This window comes from Argiope bruennichi, chromosome X2 (assembly GCF_947563725.1).
Source record: "Argiope bruennichi chromosome X2, qqArgBrue1.1, whole genome shotgun sequence".
Classification (NCBI taxonomy): Eukaryota; Metazoa; Arthropoda; class Arachnida; order Araneae; family Araneidae; genus Argiope; species Argiope bruennichi.
In genome coordinates, this window is record NC_079163.1 from 106449046 (window position 1) to 106464192 (window position 15147).

Genomic DNA, 15147 nt, shown 5'->3' on the forward strand with positions numbered 1-15147 from the left:
CACACATTATATATATATATATATATATATATATATATATATAATGATTTAAACGATTAGCATTATATTTAATCAGATATGGTAATAAAATGGTATAATTTTTGTAGACAAATTTCAAATTATTTTCTTATTTAATTTCATAAATTTTATTTTAGAAGTCACAGTTTTCAGTTTCAAAGAAAAAAATATACCCATATCTGTCATTTATTTGAAATAAAGTTTTGTCAGTCAAGAGGCATAGAAAATGCTGACATAAATTTAGAATGTTAATTTATTTCTGATTGAAAATCTGAAGTCAAACTTTCTATCTTGTGTTCAGAATTCAATTTTATAAGAAAAGTCTCGCTATTTTCAGTAATCTCTGCTTTTGAAACTAGTGCCACTCAGATCTTTAGAATTTTCTGTAAGTGAATTCGAAGATTTCTGAGCGATTTATCGAACTTAAATGCATATCTCGTTCCCCTTTTACAAGACATCATTTGAATGCTCTTCGGTAGAAAACAGTAAGGCTCTTTTCAATAGAAATTGAACTTATTTGCATGATTACTATTAGCAATTGTATTTGAAAGTAATATACTATCACAAATCGGTTCGATTTGTCTGCGGCATCGAAAGTATTCCGGAAATAAAAATCTCGAGTTACTATCACCCGCGATTCTTTCTTTTTCAATAGGGATTTCAAGAAATACAATTTCCTATGAAGATTTAGAGTTCTATAGAGATCCATTCTACAATATTTGGGTTCTGCTGCATTTCCGCAGAAATACCTTTTCTTCGACTTTGTCATCGAACCGATTATATCTCTTACGCACTTGTGACATGAAATATTTCTTGCCTAGAACTTAAAAATAGAACATATATTGCTTTTTCCAGTTAAATTACTGGATCGGAAATTGAGTTCTCAGAATAACATCGAAAAGATTCTTGCTTGAGTTTTTTTAGATGAAAAATGATTCAAGAAACAAACCATTGCTGTTAACATATAAAGTCCTATATTTCATGTGAATTTCTCTATTGATAAAAGAGCTTGAAACTGGACATATTTATCGATGTCTATATTTATCATTTTGAATCAAACTCGAGGTGTTTTTCGGAATGGAGAAACCTTGTTTGAAGAGTAGTTGGATTGAATTTCTCATCTAAACAATTTAGTTACGTAAATATTTTATAAAAGTATCAAATCCATGAATATATGGAATATCCATTATACCCGTTTCTTCAATTGATTGGTTTATGTATTATAAGCATAATTTGAAGTCAAAACGTATTCTTTAATATTTTTCAATTTAATTTATATGAAAAGTTTTTTTCTCTAGCGGATTTTTTTAACAACTTGTGATTACAAGTTAGTATAATTCATCTACTAGTATTTAATGGATTTCCTCAGATGTTATTAAGAATTTGAGATATTAAATTTTGCTTTATTGAAACTTAAGTGAAAATAGATTTTGAAGCTTGATATGCACATATACATAAATAACATTAATTAATAATTTCGGGGATATATTTTAGAATAATTCTAATTCATTTCTTAAGTTCATTGAAAAGATTATTCCTAATATCAGTTTTTTACTTTATTTTTATTTTTATTTATATTATAAGTTTCATGTTTCATGGTGAAAGCTATTATATGTAATTTTTTACCAATCACATCATTTGAAATTAATTAACTGATATTATCTTTAAATAAAAAAAAATAATAAAAAGTAAATATTTTTAAGAATCAAATGAAAATTAGCTAGCTAGACTTTTTTTTTAATATTATGCTTTGTTCTATTTTCAAAGATAATACATCAAAATAAAATGTATATTTTTGCATTTTAATACAAAAAATGTACTCAATCATTAAATGTTTTAAGGGATATTAATAAAAAGTGCAACAACAAGTACATTACTTACCCCAGGTATGGTTTCAATATACAGTACAGTGATTTTCATTTCAATTGCATTTTTGCCAATCAGAATTAAGCATTGAATTGAATATTTATAGTTTATTTATCATCATTATTATTATTATTGCTTTCATGTTGCGGATTATAAAAAAATGGAAATTAAAGTCTTCATTTTTTTATTCTATAATCATGAAACAATTTAGACAATTAAGTAATAAGCATAAGGATTTTGATGCTTTCTTTTCAAGAAAATAAAATGTTGCATGAAAAATAACTTAAGAAATTACTTTATTTTCTGATAAAATGCAACGTATGTTTTTAAACAAACAATTGGATTTTAATAATATGATAATTTGAGAATTAATAAAATTTTGCATCTTATTGATACAATTTACAATAAACATAAACGAACTAAACTAAACATATGTCGTTTATGCTTAAGACTAGAAACGACATTTTGCCAGAATCTCAGAAATTCATAATAATAGCCGGAGAAATTTACTTTATTTTCTTAACTATAAAAATGGAAACACCATTTCTAAATAACGGTAACTTATTTCTAGATAATATTTACAAATTCTTAAAATTCATATCACGAATTAAGTTGCTAATATTTTCTTAAGTTATTTCAAATTAATTTCTTTGACTTTGGAACAAAAAATATTGACCTTTATTTTTAGTATGGAAATGCATTTGTTATTGATTTCAAATTATTAGATAAATACGTCAGTGAAAAAAAAATGTGGAACAAATAAAACCCTATATTTTAAGAAAAAGTAAAATTTTGAAAATAATCTTTTTTTTACATGTGAGGAGTAATCTTCTTCATCAAACAAATTATAAGGAATCTTTATTTAGACTAATGAATTTAATAAAATCTATAATCCAATTCTGATAAGAAACCAAACATTTATTATATTTTATCCATAACATTATATTTTTTAAGTTTTAATTCTGCTTAATAGTTCTTTTAAATATGTGTCATGAAATCATTAATTCATTTGAATGTTCATTTGTATTAAACGTTATTTACTGAGAAAATATTCATATGAAGAACCTGATGCCTCCTTACGTGCATACTGTCATATTTGGCTATATACGAAAAATAAAAAAGAATTACTCTTTCAAACTGGCAAAATAATTTTATAGTCAGCATAATAAGGGGAAATATTGAGTAGTATTTAATCTTTTTTAAAAAAATTATCCTTTAAGAACTGAAATTATCTAAAATATATACAATTTTTTTTTTCTTTTCTTTTTTTTCCCCTTCTTTTTTTTTTTTTTTTTTTTTTTTTTTACTGCTGCTGCTCAAATTTAAAGTTATTACAGGTTTCCCAGCTAAAAGTCTTTTAAAGATTCTCTCAGCCCGCCTTTCATTCAATATGTCCTAAATAAATATATAGAATTTTTAGGCTGTGGATAAATTAGTTATACGAAGGGCCATGAAATCCTTTTAATTTAATGGCTTGTATTCAGAGGAAAATCTTCCACTGATGCAACATTTACAAGAACCGTAAGTAAAGAGTTAATCAATCTTCCATGTAAAGTACTAATGCATTTGTGTCTAAATCCATTAACATTGTATAAAACAATAGATAGTCTATATAAAGATAGTAAACATGTTGCAGTTGGTTCATTGAAAGCCTAAGTGATTACTTCCAAAAGCGATAGACTATTTGAGTTGCACAACTATCCTTAAAGTCTAATCTTTTCAATGGCCCTTGATGTTTCCTGTTTTAAAGACACCGACAAATGTCCCCTTAATGTATTTCTAAGTGCTCTTCTATATTTAAAGCCCTGTAAAGATTAATTCTAAATTAGAAATATGTGGTTAGCAGCATGGTTGTGGCTATTTTAAGAATGTTTATGTATGCAAGATAGCATTATATTATTAAAAGTCAACAGCTTCCAGCTCTTCATGTGTGTCGTTTCTCAGAAGTTAATGTAATTAAAATTAAGCAAATGTGATCAAAAGGAATCAGATGTTGTCGTTTAGCCAACAATTCTAGTTTTTTATTGTGCTTTCCGGTTTGTAAAATCTAAAGGATGTATCTGCGATTTTGATAAGTGTTCTGAACAGTCTTAAATTTGACTTACAAGCAATAGGAAAAATGTAACCTAAACAATTAACTTTTCCTAAATATTGTATATATCATAATTTCTTTCTACCATTACACTTATAATATTTAATTTTGGTAAGAATATGGTCCGTTATACAAATCGTATAGAAAAGACTTATTGTCTTAATTTTTTGGCAATTCATACCTTTTAAGGAAACAGTATTTATTTTTAAAGAAATATTATCTGGGTATTTTAAGAAAAAAACCTCATCTAAAAATGCAAAACTAAAAACTTAATCCATGAATAAATACTTTCCGAAGTTGCATTTATAATTAAAAATTCTTTATAATTCATAATTAAAAAAATTGCAGTGAATATAACCAATGTTGATGAATCAATTAAAATAAATAACGATAGGCAAATATCAATAAAAAATATCTCTTCATGCTTTCTGGTAACACATTTTTTCAGTATTTCTTTTCTTCTCTATTTTGCAGGGAACTGCATTCTTTATCATTTAAAAAAAAAAGAAAATATGTTTTAGTTTTGACCAGAATCTTTTATTAGTTGTTTAGAAATTGATGAATGTCAAAATGGTGAATAAGCTGGGCGAAGATATCTTGTGCACAGGGATGAGACAGCAGCATATAAGCTATCGGATTCTCGGCTGGTTTGACGGCATATCGGATGAATAAAGACAACTTTATTTTTCCGGCTGGTGAGTAGGTCCATTCAAAAATGGGAGGAACTAACGCGTTGAGTGCACCCTAACTGACTTGCCTTGAATCACAATTCAGCGTCTGGACTGCGCAATGTCATTAAAGTTTGCGAGTGTGACTTGCCCTGAATTAGTTTCTGTTTTGATTACTAAGGCTCAGCATTCATGAACATAATTAAGTCACGAATAGTTTTACAATGATTATTCTAAATAATCGAGTTTATTTAATTATATAAATTCCATCATAAAAATTAGTGTATTCATATTGAGATTATCATAAGCATAGAATCTCCAATCTTTTCTTTATATAAGTTTCCTCAGTTGCTTATCGTTCTGATGTTTTTGATTATTTTCTTTTTCTTATTCTAAATCTTTCTATCTGAACAGAGAAGAGTGAATTTATATTTCAAAAATGATATTCCCTATATATATTCTCCGAAGGAACCATTTCTAAACCGCTTGCTTGAAAAAACCCGCATGATCCTTGCTTCAAATCGAGATTTCAAGCAAGGGTCTTTGTAATTTTTCATGCTAATTATACTTAGATAATCTTTTGGGGAATATTCTTTTACAATTCAATGTTAAATTCATTCATGCCGATTATTTCAAAGCATTACCCTTCCTATGGATCTTAAGGTTGAATAGTTTCTGTGGAACTAGAAGCTTCAAGACATGCTTCATTTTGCAATTTTAAAATTTTATAAATATACATACAAAATATTATGATTAACTTGTCCAAAATATAAGCAATGCTTTTTAAATCCAAGCATCTTTTCTGTTAAGACTGAATAATTATTCTTGTATAATTAATTTCATTACTTAGAATGTTACAAAAAAAGAAGGAAGCATAAATGAATCGTGATATGCAATTGCGTTATAAATATTTATGAATAGGAAAAAAATTGTTTTAAGAACAATGTAAAATGTGCCTAGAATTAAAATTATCTTTCTCTCAATAAAATGATTTTCAACATATATAAAAAATATTGGTGCAAAATTGCAGAAACAAAAATTCAGATTTTTTTTTAAATCAAAAATATTTATTTAAGAGAAATTTAAAAACTTTTAATCTCTCATTGATGGAATCCAAAATAATGATTATTTCCTTCAAATTAAACGTCATTTAAAATTTAATTTATCTGAAAAAGAAAAGTTAATTATCTGAAAGAAATTTATGTTTCAGCGCAATAAACAAATTCATCCAAATTCATTTTTTTTAAAGAAATGCAATCTTTCCAAATTTGACATATCAGCGTCATTAAAAAATTCCTTTCTTTCAGAGATAATGAAATAAAAGTCAATGTTCAATTTAATTTTCATATTCCTATCATCTCATATTTATGTTTCATCTTTTAATATACAAGAAAAAAATTCCTCTTATTTGTGAAATTTTATATGTATCTGAATAACTGTATAAATAAACCGTCTTAAAAAGAATTACTAGATTAATTCGTTGAATTACAAGCTCAATTACAACAAATTTTGTATAATATTTTTCAATATTTTCCGATATGAAGATTATTTTACATTGTTATTAAAGTATGGAGGAAATGAATCGAATATTATTTTTGACTGTTTGACGTGTAAAATATTAGAGTTTGTGAGACTTCATACAAAGATTATGCCCTTTTACCATCTTATCTAATGGCTTCATGTTGTTAATTGGTCTTAGTGAGATTTATTAAACATGCAGTTAGTAGTTCTTAAAGCACACTACTACTTTAAATTTGTAAAAGATTTCTGAATACTAATAGTTTCCAAAGAAGATGATTTCTATTCCATGTACTTCAGTTACATCTAACATTCTTTCTATAACTATTCATAATAATTATTTTAAAATTAATTGGTTTATGAAAAAGTTATATTTATTATCAAGATTTGCATGAATATACTTTATTTTACGATATATCACCGAAAATAAGTTCTTGTGAATGTAAATACAAAATAAAAATAATACTTTCAGACATTGTAGGTTTGCTGATATTCAGTTGGAAATTAACAGTGCAGAGTTACTTCTGAATTCCATATCAATATCTTGGATTTCACGAAAATGCTGTTGAGAGCTTTGACATATTTTCAAATATTGAGCTTTTGAAAGTTTTAAACATTATTCAAATAACAGGATGCAAACTTCTGTAACGAGAATGCGATTAGATGAACGTCTTATTTGAGAATGCAATTTTCAATAGCTAGTTAAAGATGTAACTTTCAATAGAAGTTTACTGGCATATCTCATTTATGTATTGGGAGTATCATATAAAATGCCTTGCGGACTCTGTAGTGTGCCTTCTTGAGATGCTTTGTTCAAGTAAAATTAAAATCGATCGCTGTCAAAAGAGAATATCTTTACATTTTCGAAAATGCACAATCAATAACTACAATATTAAAAAAATATTTAAATATACTAAAGTTAATAAAAAGAAAGAATATATATATATATATATATATATATATATATATATAGTAAAAGAAAATGCTTTTTACAGTTATATCAGTTTAATGAAAAGTGAAGTATGCATAAATTGATTTGTCATTTTCCCTTTAAACTTCTTTCACCATTAAGGATTTTCATTTCCAATACCTGTTATTCTTTTCATGAATGTCCTGGGAAATACTCGACAAGGACACATATGAGCCCCTAATTATCGAAATATAAGGAATTTTTACCATTCTTTTATTTACTTAAATATCAACATTTGATGGATTTCTTATGTATAGCTCCTTCATCTTCAAAATCGTATTTATATAGATTATGAGAATTTCGTTTTTGGACAGTTTGATGCATTTATTATTTTTCGCGTTTCTATCTTCTGATGCTTAATAAGAAATTAAAACAGAATAATAACAGACGTAAATACGTAAATAAGAAACTAAAACAGAAAAATGTTTGTATTTTACTTATATTAAAAAATTTCACCTCAAATATGTCACATGTGCACAATAATAACGCATCTGTAACGTATCTGAAAATGGTATTTTTTTTTTCTTGAATTGATGAGATGCTTTATTTATTTTATTTTTTTTAATTTATTTTTGCGTTCTTTGCCCATTTTCAAAAAAAAAAAAAAATAGCGAAACAATTTCTCACTGTCGGAAGAAGTTGATAAAAATAGAACAAAATGATGATGGGTCATAAAACATGGGAAAATTACGTCAAATAGAAACAAGAAAACGATGTAATTTTGGCTTAAATTGAATGTAAGCTAATAATATACAAAAAATATTTTCAGTAAAAGTAATGAAGATGATTACAAAACGAACTGAGGCTTAGTAATATTGATTTGTTGTCGTCGCCTTTAATTTTTATTTCTTTTCAATACTGTTCAGAGTTGTTTCTTTTATTAAAATTGCAGGCAGGTAAATATACAAAAAGGAAATGCATCTACGCCAAAATGTGTGATATGTAAATTGCTTTATGAAACACTTATTCCAAAAAATAACTCAATTTTCTTATCTTTTATACATGTTGGTGCTATTGATGCTCAAAAAAGTTCTTATCACATTTATTAAGGAGTTCCAAACTGCACTAAAATGTAATGTATTCTGAAATTTCAGCCAACAATTAACATACCGTTTAGTGATAGCTTTTTTTGAGATACCTAAATTTAATAAACATTAATTAATATGACAAAAGAAAAAATAAGAAATGCCAGAAAATTTTCAAGATTTTTTTTTTTTTGTTTACAGAAATTTTTGTTTTATAATCAAAAATCCATGTATTCCAATTATGATTTTTAAGAAATTGCTAATTAATTTTAATACAATTCTTAGTTTTCCCGATTTCTCTTTCGTTTTAATTTTCTGAAACACATAAGCCTGTGATTAATCATATAGAAGTTTCGTATTGCAGACTTCAATTTTGTAACTTTCACAAAAGTAATCTAATCATGTCAATTCTATTTTTTTTTGCAGTCGATTTAATGTCATCCTTCATTGCTGTATTCACACACTAAAAATATTATATGTTTCTTTTATATTATTTATGCATTTTAAGAAAATTCATGCGCACATTCTAAATTATAAAAACTTATTTCAAAAATGTCCTAATGTTTTTCACCTTTCTTTTTCCTTTTTTGTTTTCTTAAATTCTGGATAATTTTTTTAATCATATCAGCTCCGTATCTTCAATTTCAGAAACAATGGAACTGGTAATATATAGCTAAAATTCTGGCATATATTTTGTGTATAAAGCTGTAAATTATAATAAAAGAAATGGATGGTTACTTTTCATAGGATGTTTAATTATGAGTATTGCCTAAAGCATTTAAAGCATTAAAGCTGGCCATATCGTTATATGAAACCTGATTATTTGCAGCTAACAAGGCAAATGTGGCTCAGAGTAGGAATGCTAGAATATCGTATTGAAACCAAATGGTGTAAAGATTTCCGTATAGCTATTGGTGGCATTGTTGCATTTGTTTTTAATAAAATTTGAATATTTATTTTGATATTACTTGATCTTCAAGCAACCCTTCAAAATATTGTTCTTTCGTATTTGACCTCGTAATACATTAAACTCAATCATTTTGATGTTTACTACCCCCTTTTAAAATCTCCTTAATCTCTCTTAAATGGTACGTGTTTCACTGCCTGGTATTTATTTCGTATTTCACCTAATAGTATATAAACATATATTTAAAAATATGCAGGCCTAAATTCAAACAACAGTTTTTCAACAGTGAAACATATCGCCAAGTTTCCAGGGGAAAAAGTTACCGATTTATTTTGAAAATTAAGATAGATATTTCAATATTTTAATGTTTATTCTCCATGCAAGACTATTCTTAAGTTTGTGGATATCTGCGAATTCGAGCCTCGGATTCGAATCTTACTGATTATCCACCAGTAGTCCAACTGGCGTTTTCATATTCGTATATTAACAGTAGCAGTGTATCTTAGTTGTAATTGTAATATGCATATGTTCATATATAAAATCCAATGTTGATAATAACTTTCAGTACCCATTTCCTCATGGCGATATGAAATAAAAGACTTTGTTTTGATTTTAAAGCGGTGTTCAACTTATTCATTATCTCATACACCATAAGTTTTATGAATCATTGGAAAATCGTTAATATTAAAACAAAGGCTAAATTGATGAATGATTTTATAATAAATACCATTCATGTATTTTTTGATCGATGGAAGTAATACTTTCAACATTTTAAGTCTAAATTTGATTAAGTTTTGGGTTTTCCTCATTTGTATGTTCAGGGAAGAATTCATTCTGTTGCATGACTTCAAATATCGCGATAAATAAAATGTAATTTTAATAAAGACAGGAATTTCAGAGTTACAATGAATAGTGAGGAGTCTACAAAAATTAAATTAAAAAAAACATTCTCAAATTATATTTTAGAGAAATTCATAATTTCATTAGTTTTTCGTTACTAAATTTGACACCAGTTTTAATATTACTCGTTCAATGGTAGTTAAATATATTTTTTTTAATTCTTAGAGCAATAACTATTCTAAAATATTTCTGTAGAAAAAAATTATAATTCTAACAACAACTAGAGAGCTATTCTTGGAAAAATATTTCTAGTAAAACGTTTTATTTCATAAATGTAAAGTTAACATAGATAAAAGAAATTTTCTTGTAAACAAATTAAAATATTTCTGCAATATTTTTTTAATGGTTAGATGCAATTAATACTAGTTACTTTTCTTATTTTATTGATTTCAATGGAGAAGTGTGTTAAGATCAAGTTTACCAATATATTATGCTTTTCATAAACTAAATGAAGAAAGTATGATGAACAATTTCCAATCGATCATATTAGGAGTTCCAAGAAATGCCTGTTGATGCTGTTGCATATTATTAAATTATATTTTACTCACATAGTTATTCCGACAAAACATAAATGCTTCATAATTTCGTTTCATGGCTTACTTTTTATAGTATTTTCCCATTTCAAAATCTAAAACTAATCCTACTATTAACTTGACAACAGTCAAGAGTAAAATTACATCATAGGACCAAGTATATTCATTTGATTTTTTTTAATTCCATTTATTAATATCTTGAAATTTTAGAATTTTCCCATGTTAATATGTTTTTTATCTTGTTTATTATCAGAAAAAATAAATTCCTACCTTTCAAAACATCGTTTCTGTTGCGTATTCTGCAGATGAATATTTACTTACATCTACTTAATTTTTAAGAAAATAGGACCCTATTAAGCTAAAGTCATTTTTAGCTATCAGTTAAGTAAAGGGGAAAAAAATGCCACATTTTCAAAGTTCTCTAACTATTCAGTGTTAAAATACCAAGACGTTCGAGATATACTCTGAAATATTAAAAAAATTACATTGTAGAACTTTCAATGAATTATAATTCATTGAATATTGCAATAACGTCTATAAACATTCGCTGATAATTGTATTCTATGGAAAACTAAAATGCATTAGCTTTAACTATTCAATATTTAATGATATTCTTCTAACTGTTGCTTAAACATTCATTTATTTCATGTATTCTTCTACCTTATTAACAAAGTTTAAGGAACAGTTAGAAAGAATATATTTCGATAAAAAACTGAATACTTTCCGTTTAAATTATTGTTTTTGCAATAACTCTATCTTTATTCCATTAATGAAAAATGTAGAAATCAATCGGGTATAGCGACAAAAAACGATACATTTAATTCTTAATGTAAGAATATCTTTCTGAATATTTTGCATAATTTTTCGATGCATTTTGTTACTAATTTTTATTTATTATTTAAATTAAAAACTCAAGAATGAAAACAATAAAAATCTTTTATAAATGCCGTGAAAGAGCGACACTCGGATTTTCTGTGGAAATAGATCTGATTTGTAATCCGATGGCAAAGGATAAATCTTTTCTTGTATTGACTATACTATCAAATGTCGGAACTTACCTCGAAAAGAAGTTCTGACGTCATGGTTATACAGCAGACTGCTAAGTCACCAATAGCTAGGTTCAGAATGAAGATGTTTACTCTGGAGGAACGGTTTCGATATCGAGATAAAGATAAGACCAGCACGATAATTGTATTTCCTACCAAAGTGACAAGGATGATGACGGACAGGGTAACAACCTGTTGAATAACAGCCCCACTCCATTCATTTTTTGGCCAGATAGTCGTATTTGTTGAAGTGTCGTTGAATTCGTCGGTGACGTTAGCTGTGACTAAAATCTTTGGCAATATAAACAGAACCCAGAGGGATAAATGGAATGCCATGTTTTAATCTTGTAGTCTTTGTAGGAGTTTTTACACCTGAAAGAAAAACAGTCATTGTAAGATATATTTATCCCAAACAAAACAATGCTTCGCTTTAAAACAAAATATTCGTTTCAACTTAGTATCAAACAAAAAAAAACATATTTAAAACATTAAAAATTACATTTAGCCATTTGTGAATTTGAAAAACAACTGAATTATAGGATATATATAATAACTTGCAATATGTAAACAAGAACTATAAAAGCGGACATTTTTCAGATGTTACAGCAATGTGGTGAATGCAATTGCACATATTATCAAACATTTAATTGTAATTCTTACAATTCATTGAGATGCTGAGCCTTCCTGCAAAATTCGCGTTAGGTTTCAAAACTAAAGTGGCACATATGTTGGATGTTTAGCAGATGGGCCTTAATAGATTACAACTGGCAAAAATTGGACAAAATTATGAAATGAAATTTAATATGGAAATGTCGGAAAGTCTTGAAATATTGGGTATTTTAAATCAATGAAAATTTTCTTTTGTAAAGTAATTTTACTCCATTGTAGTTAATGATTCAAAGTCAAAATAAAACAGGAAGCAAATTACCAAAAATTTTTTGACACAAATTACTACATTCAGCTTGGAAAATATTCCCATATAGAATTTGTCAAATATATTTTTCAAGGGAATTTTAAACATATAACATATGGATTAAATATCATTTGATACTAAAATAACGCCCTGCAGCTGATCCCTTAGAGATTTTTTATATAGGTTGAACAATCATTTATTATAATTTCCTGAAGTATCGACCATGTCAACAAATGTTTGTTAAGATCCTTTTCATTTGAGACATTTTATCAATTTTATAAATAATGATGATAAAGTTTTTTTATATGTGATAGTTATACTTCAAGAAATTTCAGATAAATTGCATAATAAGCATACAGCAAAAAATAGACAGATTCAGTAATGCAATTGAATTTATAAAAAAAAACTTAAGTCGTGGAATTTAATGAAGGTATTTTTAAAGTAAAGTACTCTTTTAACCTTAAGCCATATGGGATTTGTTTTAAAAATATATCGTGTTATTATTTAAATAACATATTTTTCAATTCGAATCAATAATATATGATGCTGAACTCACCATCTAGTATTAGCAGTGAAACAAAATATTTAGACTGTTTCTAAACTTTACATGTTTGTCTCAAATGAAAATTCGATTGAAATAAATGTCTGAATGTCAAAAAGATGCTTGATAAATATTATTTGGAGCATATCTTTCTAGATAAAAAGCAATAAAATTTTAGATTAAATTACGCTTGCTTCCAATTTCCCCGAAGTAATAAAATTATTTGGACGTTGTGTTTTCTTTCTTGGAAAAGAGATCAATTTTCATGGACTATTGCTTATTTGACAATTCTCTGGGTAATATTTTTCGAATAATCTTGCTCAGTTTTATCGACTTTTCATATGAGCCATCAGACAGATATCCCCAATTGCGTGCATAATATTAAACCAGATTTCTGCATTATTGGTGAAGACCTAAAGGTCAAATGATACTACGAGAAACAGAGTCGACTAACGGTTTTTCAGAATAATTATCAATAAATATATAACGTAAATATAGTCATCAGAGTATCGCAGATTCTATGAAGTTTTATTTCAATTTTGATAAATTGAGCTGCAAAATATATGCTTATTTTAGTAATGGAACCAGAAACACGAGGGTTAAGACCGGAGTATCTATAAAAAAGTGTATTTAATTTTTAATGAAAGTTTGAAAGAATCCAAATTAATGATATTTTAGTATTTTTTCAGAATTCCTCTTTTTAGAATGATATAGAAGAAGGTATTAATATTAATTAGCTATAAACAATAATTCGTATTGTTTTTGATGAACAAATATATTTATTTTAATGCAAACAGTGACTAAACTACTATTTTTTTAAATCATCTTATATCAATTTGACTCATTTATTATTAAGATCATATAGTTTAGTCGTTAAATTGTTCACTGAGTAATACACATTTAAATCACTCTATTCATTCAGTGTTAATAAATTAATTATTCCATAGATACTCTTTATATGTTAGAATCCACTACATACTGCCGTAAGGTTATCTTTTGAGGTTGATTCCATCAAATATTGAAAGGTCTCCTTAACCAACAAAAATCTACTTTTCATTTTGAATGTTTTAAAATGACTGTTTGGTTTTATGCCGAAGACTCGTTCTTTTATTTAAATACGTAAGCAGAATCTTTACTTCAACGATATGAGTTGAAAACATATTTTCCGCGTCTAATCCAAATGTCAAAGACACATATATTAAAGGAATTCACATCCTTGGATGATGAATGGCAATCGCCTTCCCTACAGAGAAATGTACTTTATGCTTGTTATAACAGAAGCAATGGTATACGAAACATGAACAGCTGAAAAGTATGATAGTTTAGTTTTTTTACTTAAGTGTCCTTCTGAAATGACTTTTGCAGAAATTTTTATTTCGCTTAAGGTATATGATTAGCATCGGAAGGGGACTTCAAAAAACAAATATTTTAATATTTATATGATGTTTTTTTATTAATATAAGGATAAAATGATGAATAAAAGTGATAATATTTAAAAACTGTTTCAGGTTTTTATTAAAAAGCATATTTTGATTTAAATTTTAGCATTCATTTTAAAAAATGGATTATTCCAGATTTTAAAAAAAATTGTTACAGTTTTTCATTTTTTTTCTAACATGACATATATAACTTATCTAACTATTATCTAAAAACTGTATTCAAAAATAAAAATTGTGTGTGTAATATATGAAATTATCTATAAAATTTTGAATTTTTTCAACAATATTTACATTAAACAATGATAAATCCACTTCTAGAGAATTCAACATCAATTCACAGTTCATTAAATTATGCATAACATAACGAGCACTAATTATAAATTTCATTAAGATATCTTTATTATTTTTTAGATAAGACGATCCCCTTACAGTGGAATTATGAAAAAACTCGTTCTCTATAAAATTCATCCAAAGTTTTAAAATATAATAAGCATCACTGACATGTCAATTGTTTGTTATAACTTGAGACAAATTTGACTAATTGACTAATTTGAGACTAATTGACATAGAGACAAAATAAAGGCATCACTGGAAACAGAAACGTATCTATTGTTTGGAACAGCAAAATAAATAAATATGCGAATTTTATTTAATGCTTACACACCTTTTCAATCCAGTCGAATAACCTAAGCTAAAAAACATTCTTATTCC

General features: G+C 26.5%; 1 protein-coding gene across 4 annotated transcripts in view; it reads right to left on the reverse strand.

Annotated features, from left to right (window-relative positions):
- The window catches only part of LOC129959639 (neuropeptide S receptor-like), a 211416-nt gene that overhangs the window by 67139 nt on the left and 129130 nt on the right, over nt 1-15147 (reverse strand). For 2 of the 4 annotated variants that reach the window (XM_056072522.1, XM_056072521.1), the window contains one exon: nt 11556-11915. In XM_056072522.1, coding sequence (XP_055928497.1) covers nt 11556-11879 — 324 coding nt within the window. In that variant the 5' untranslated portion in view covers nt 11880-11915. The remainder of the gene's footprint in view (nt 1-11555; nt 11916-15147) is intronic. The other 2 variants (XM_056072524.1, XM_056072523.1) reach the window with 2 other exon arrangements.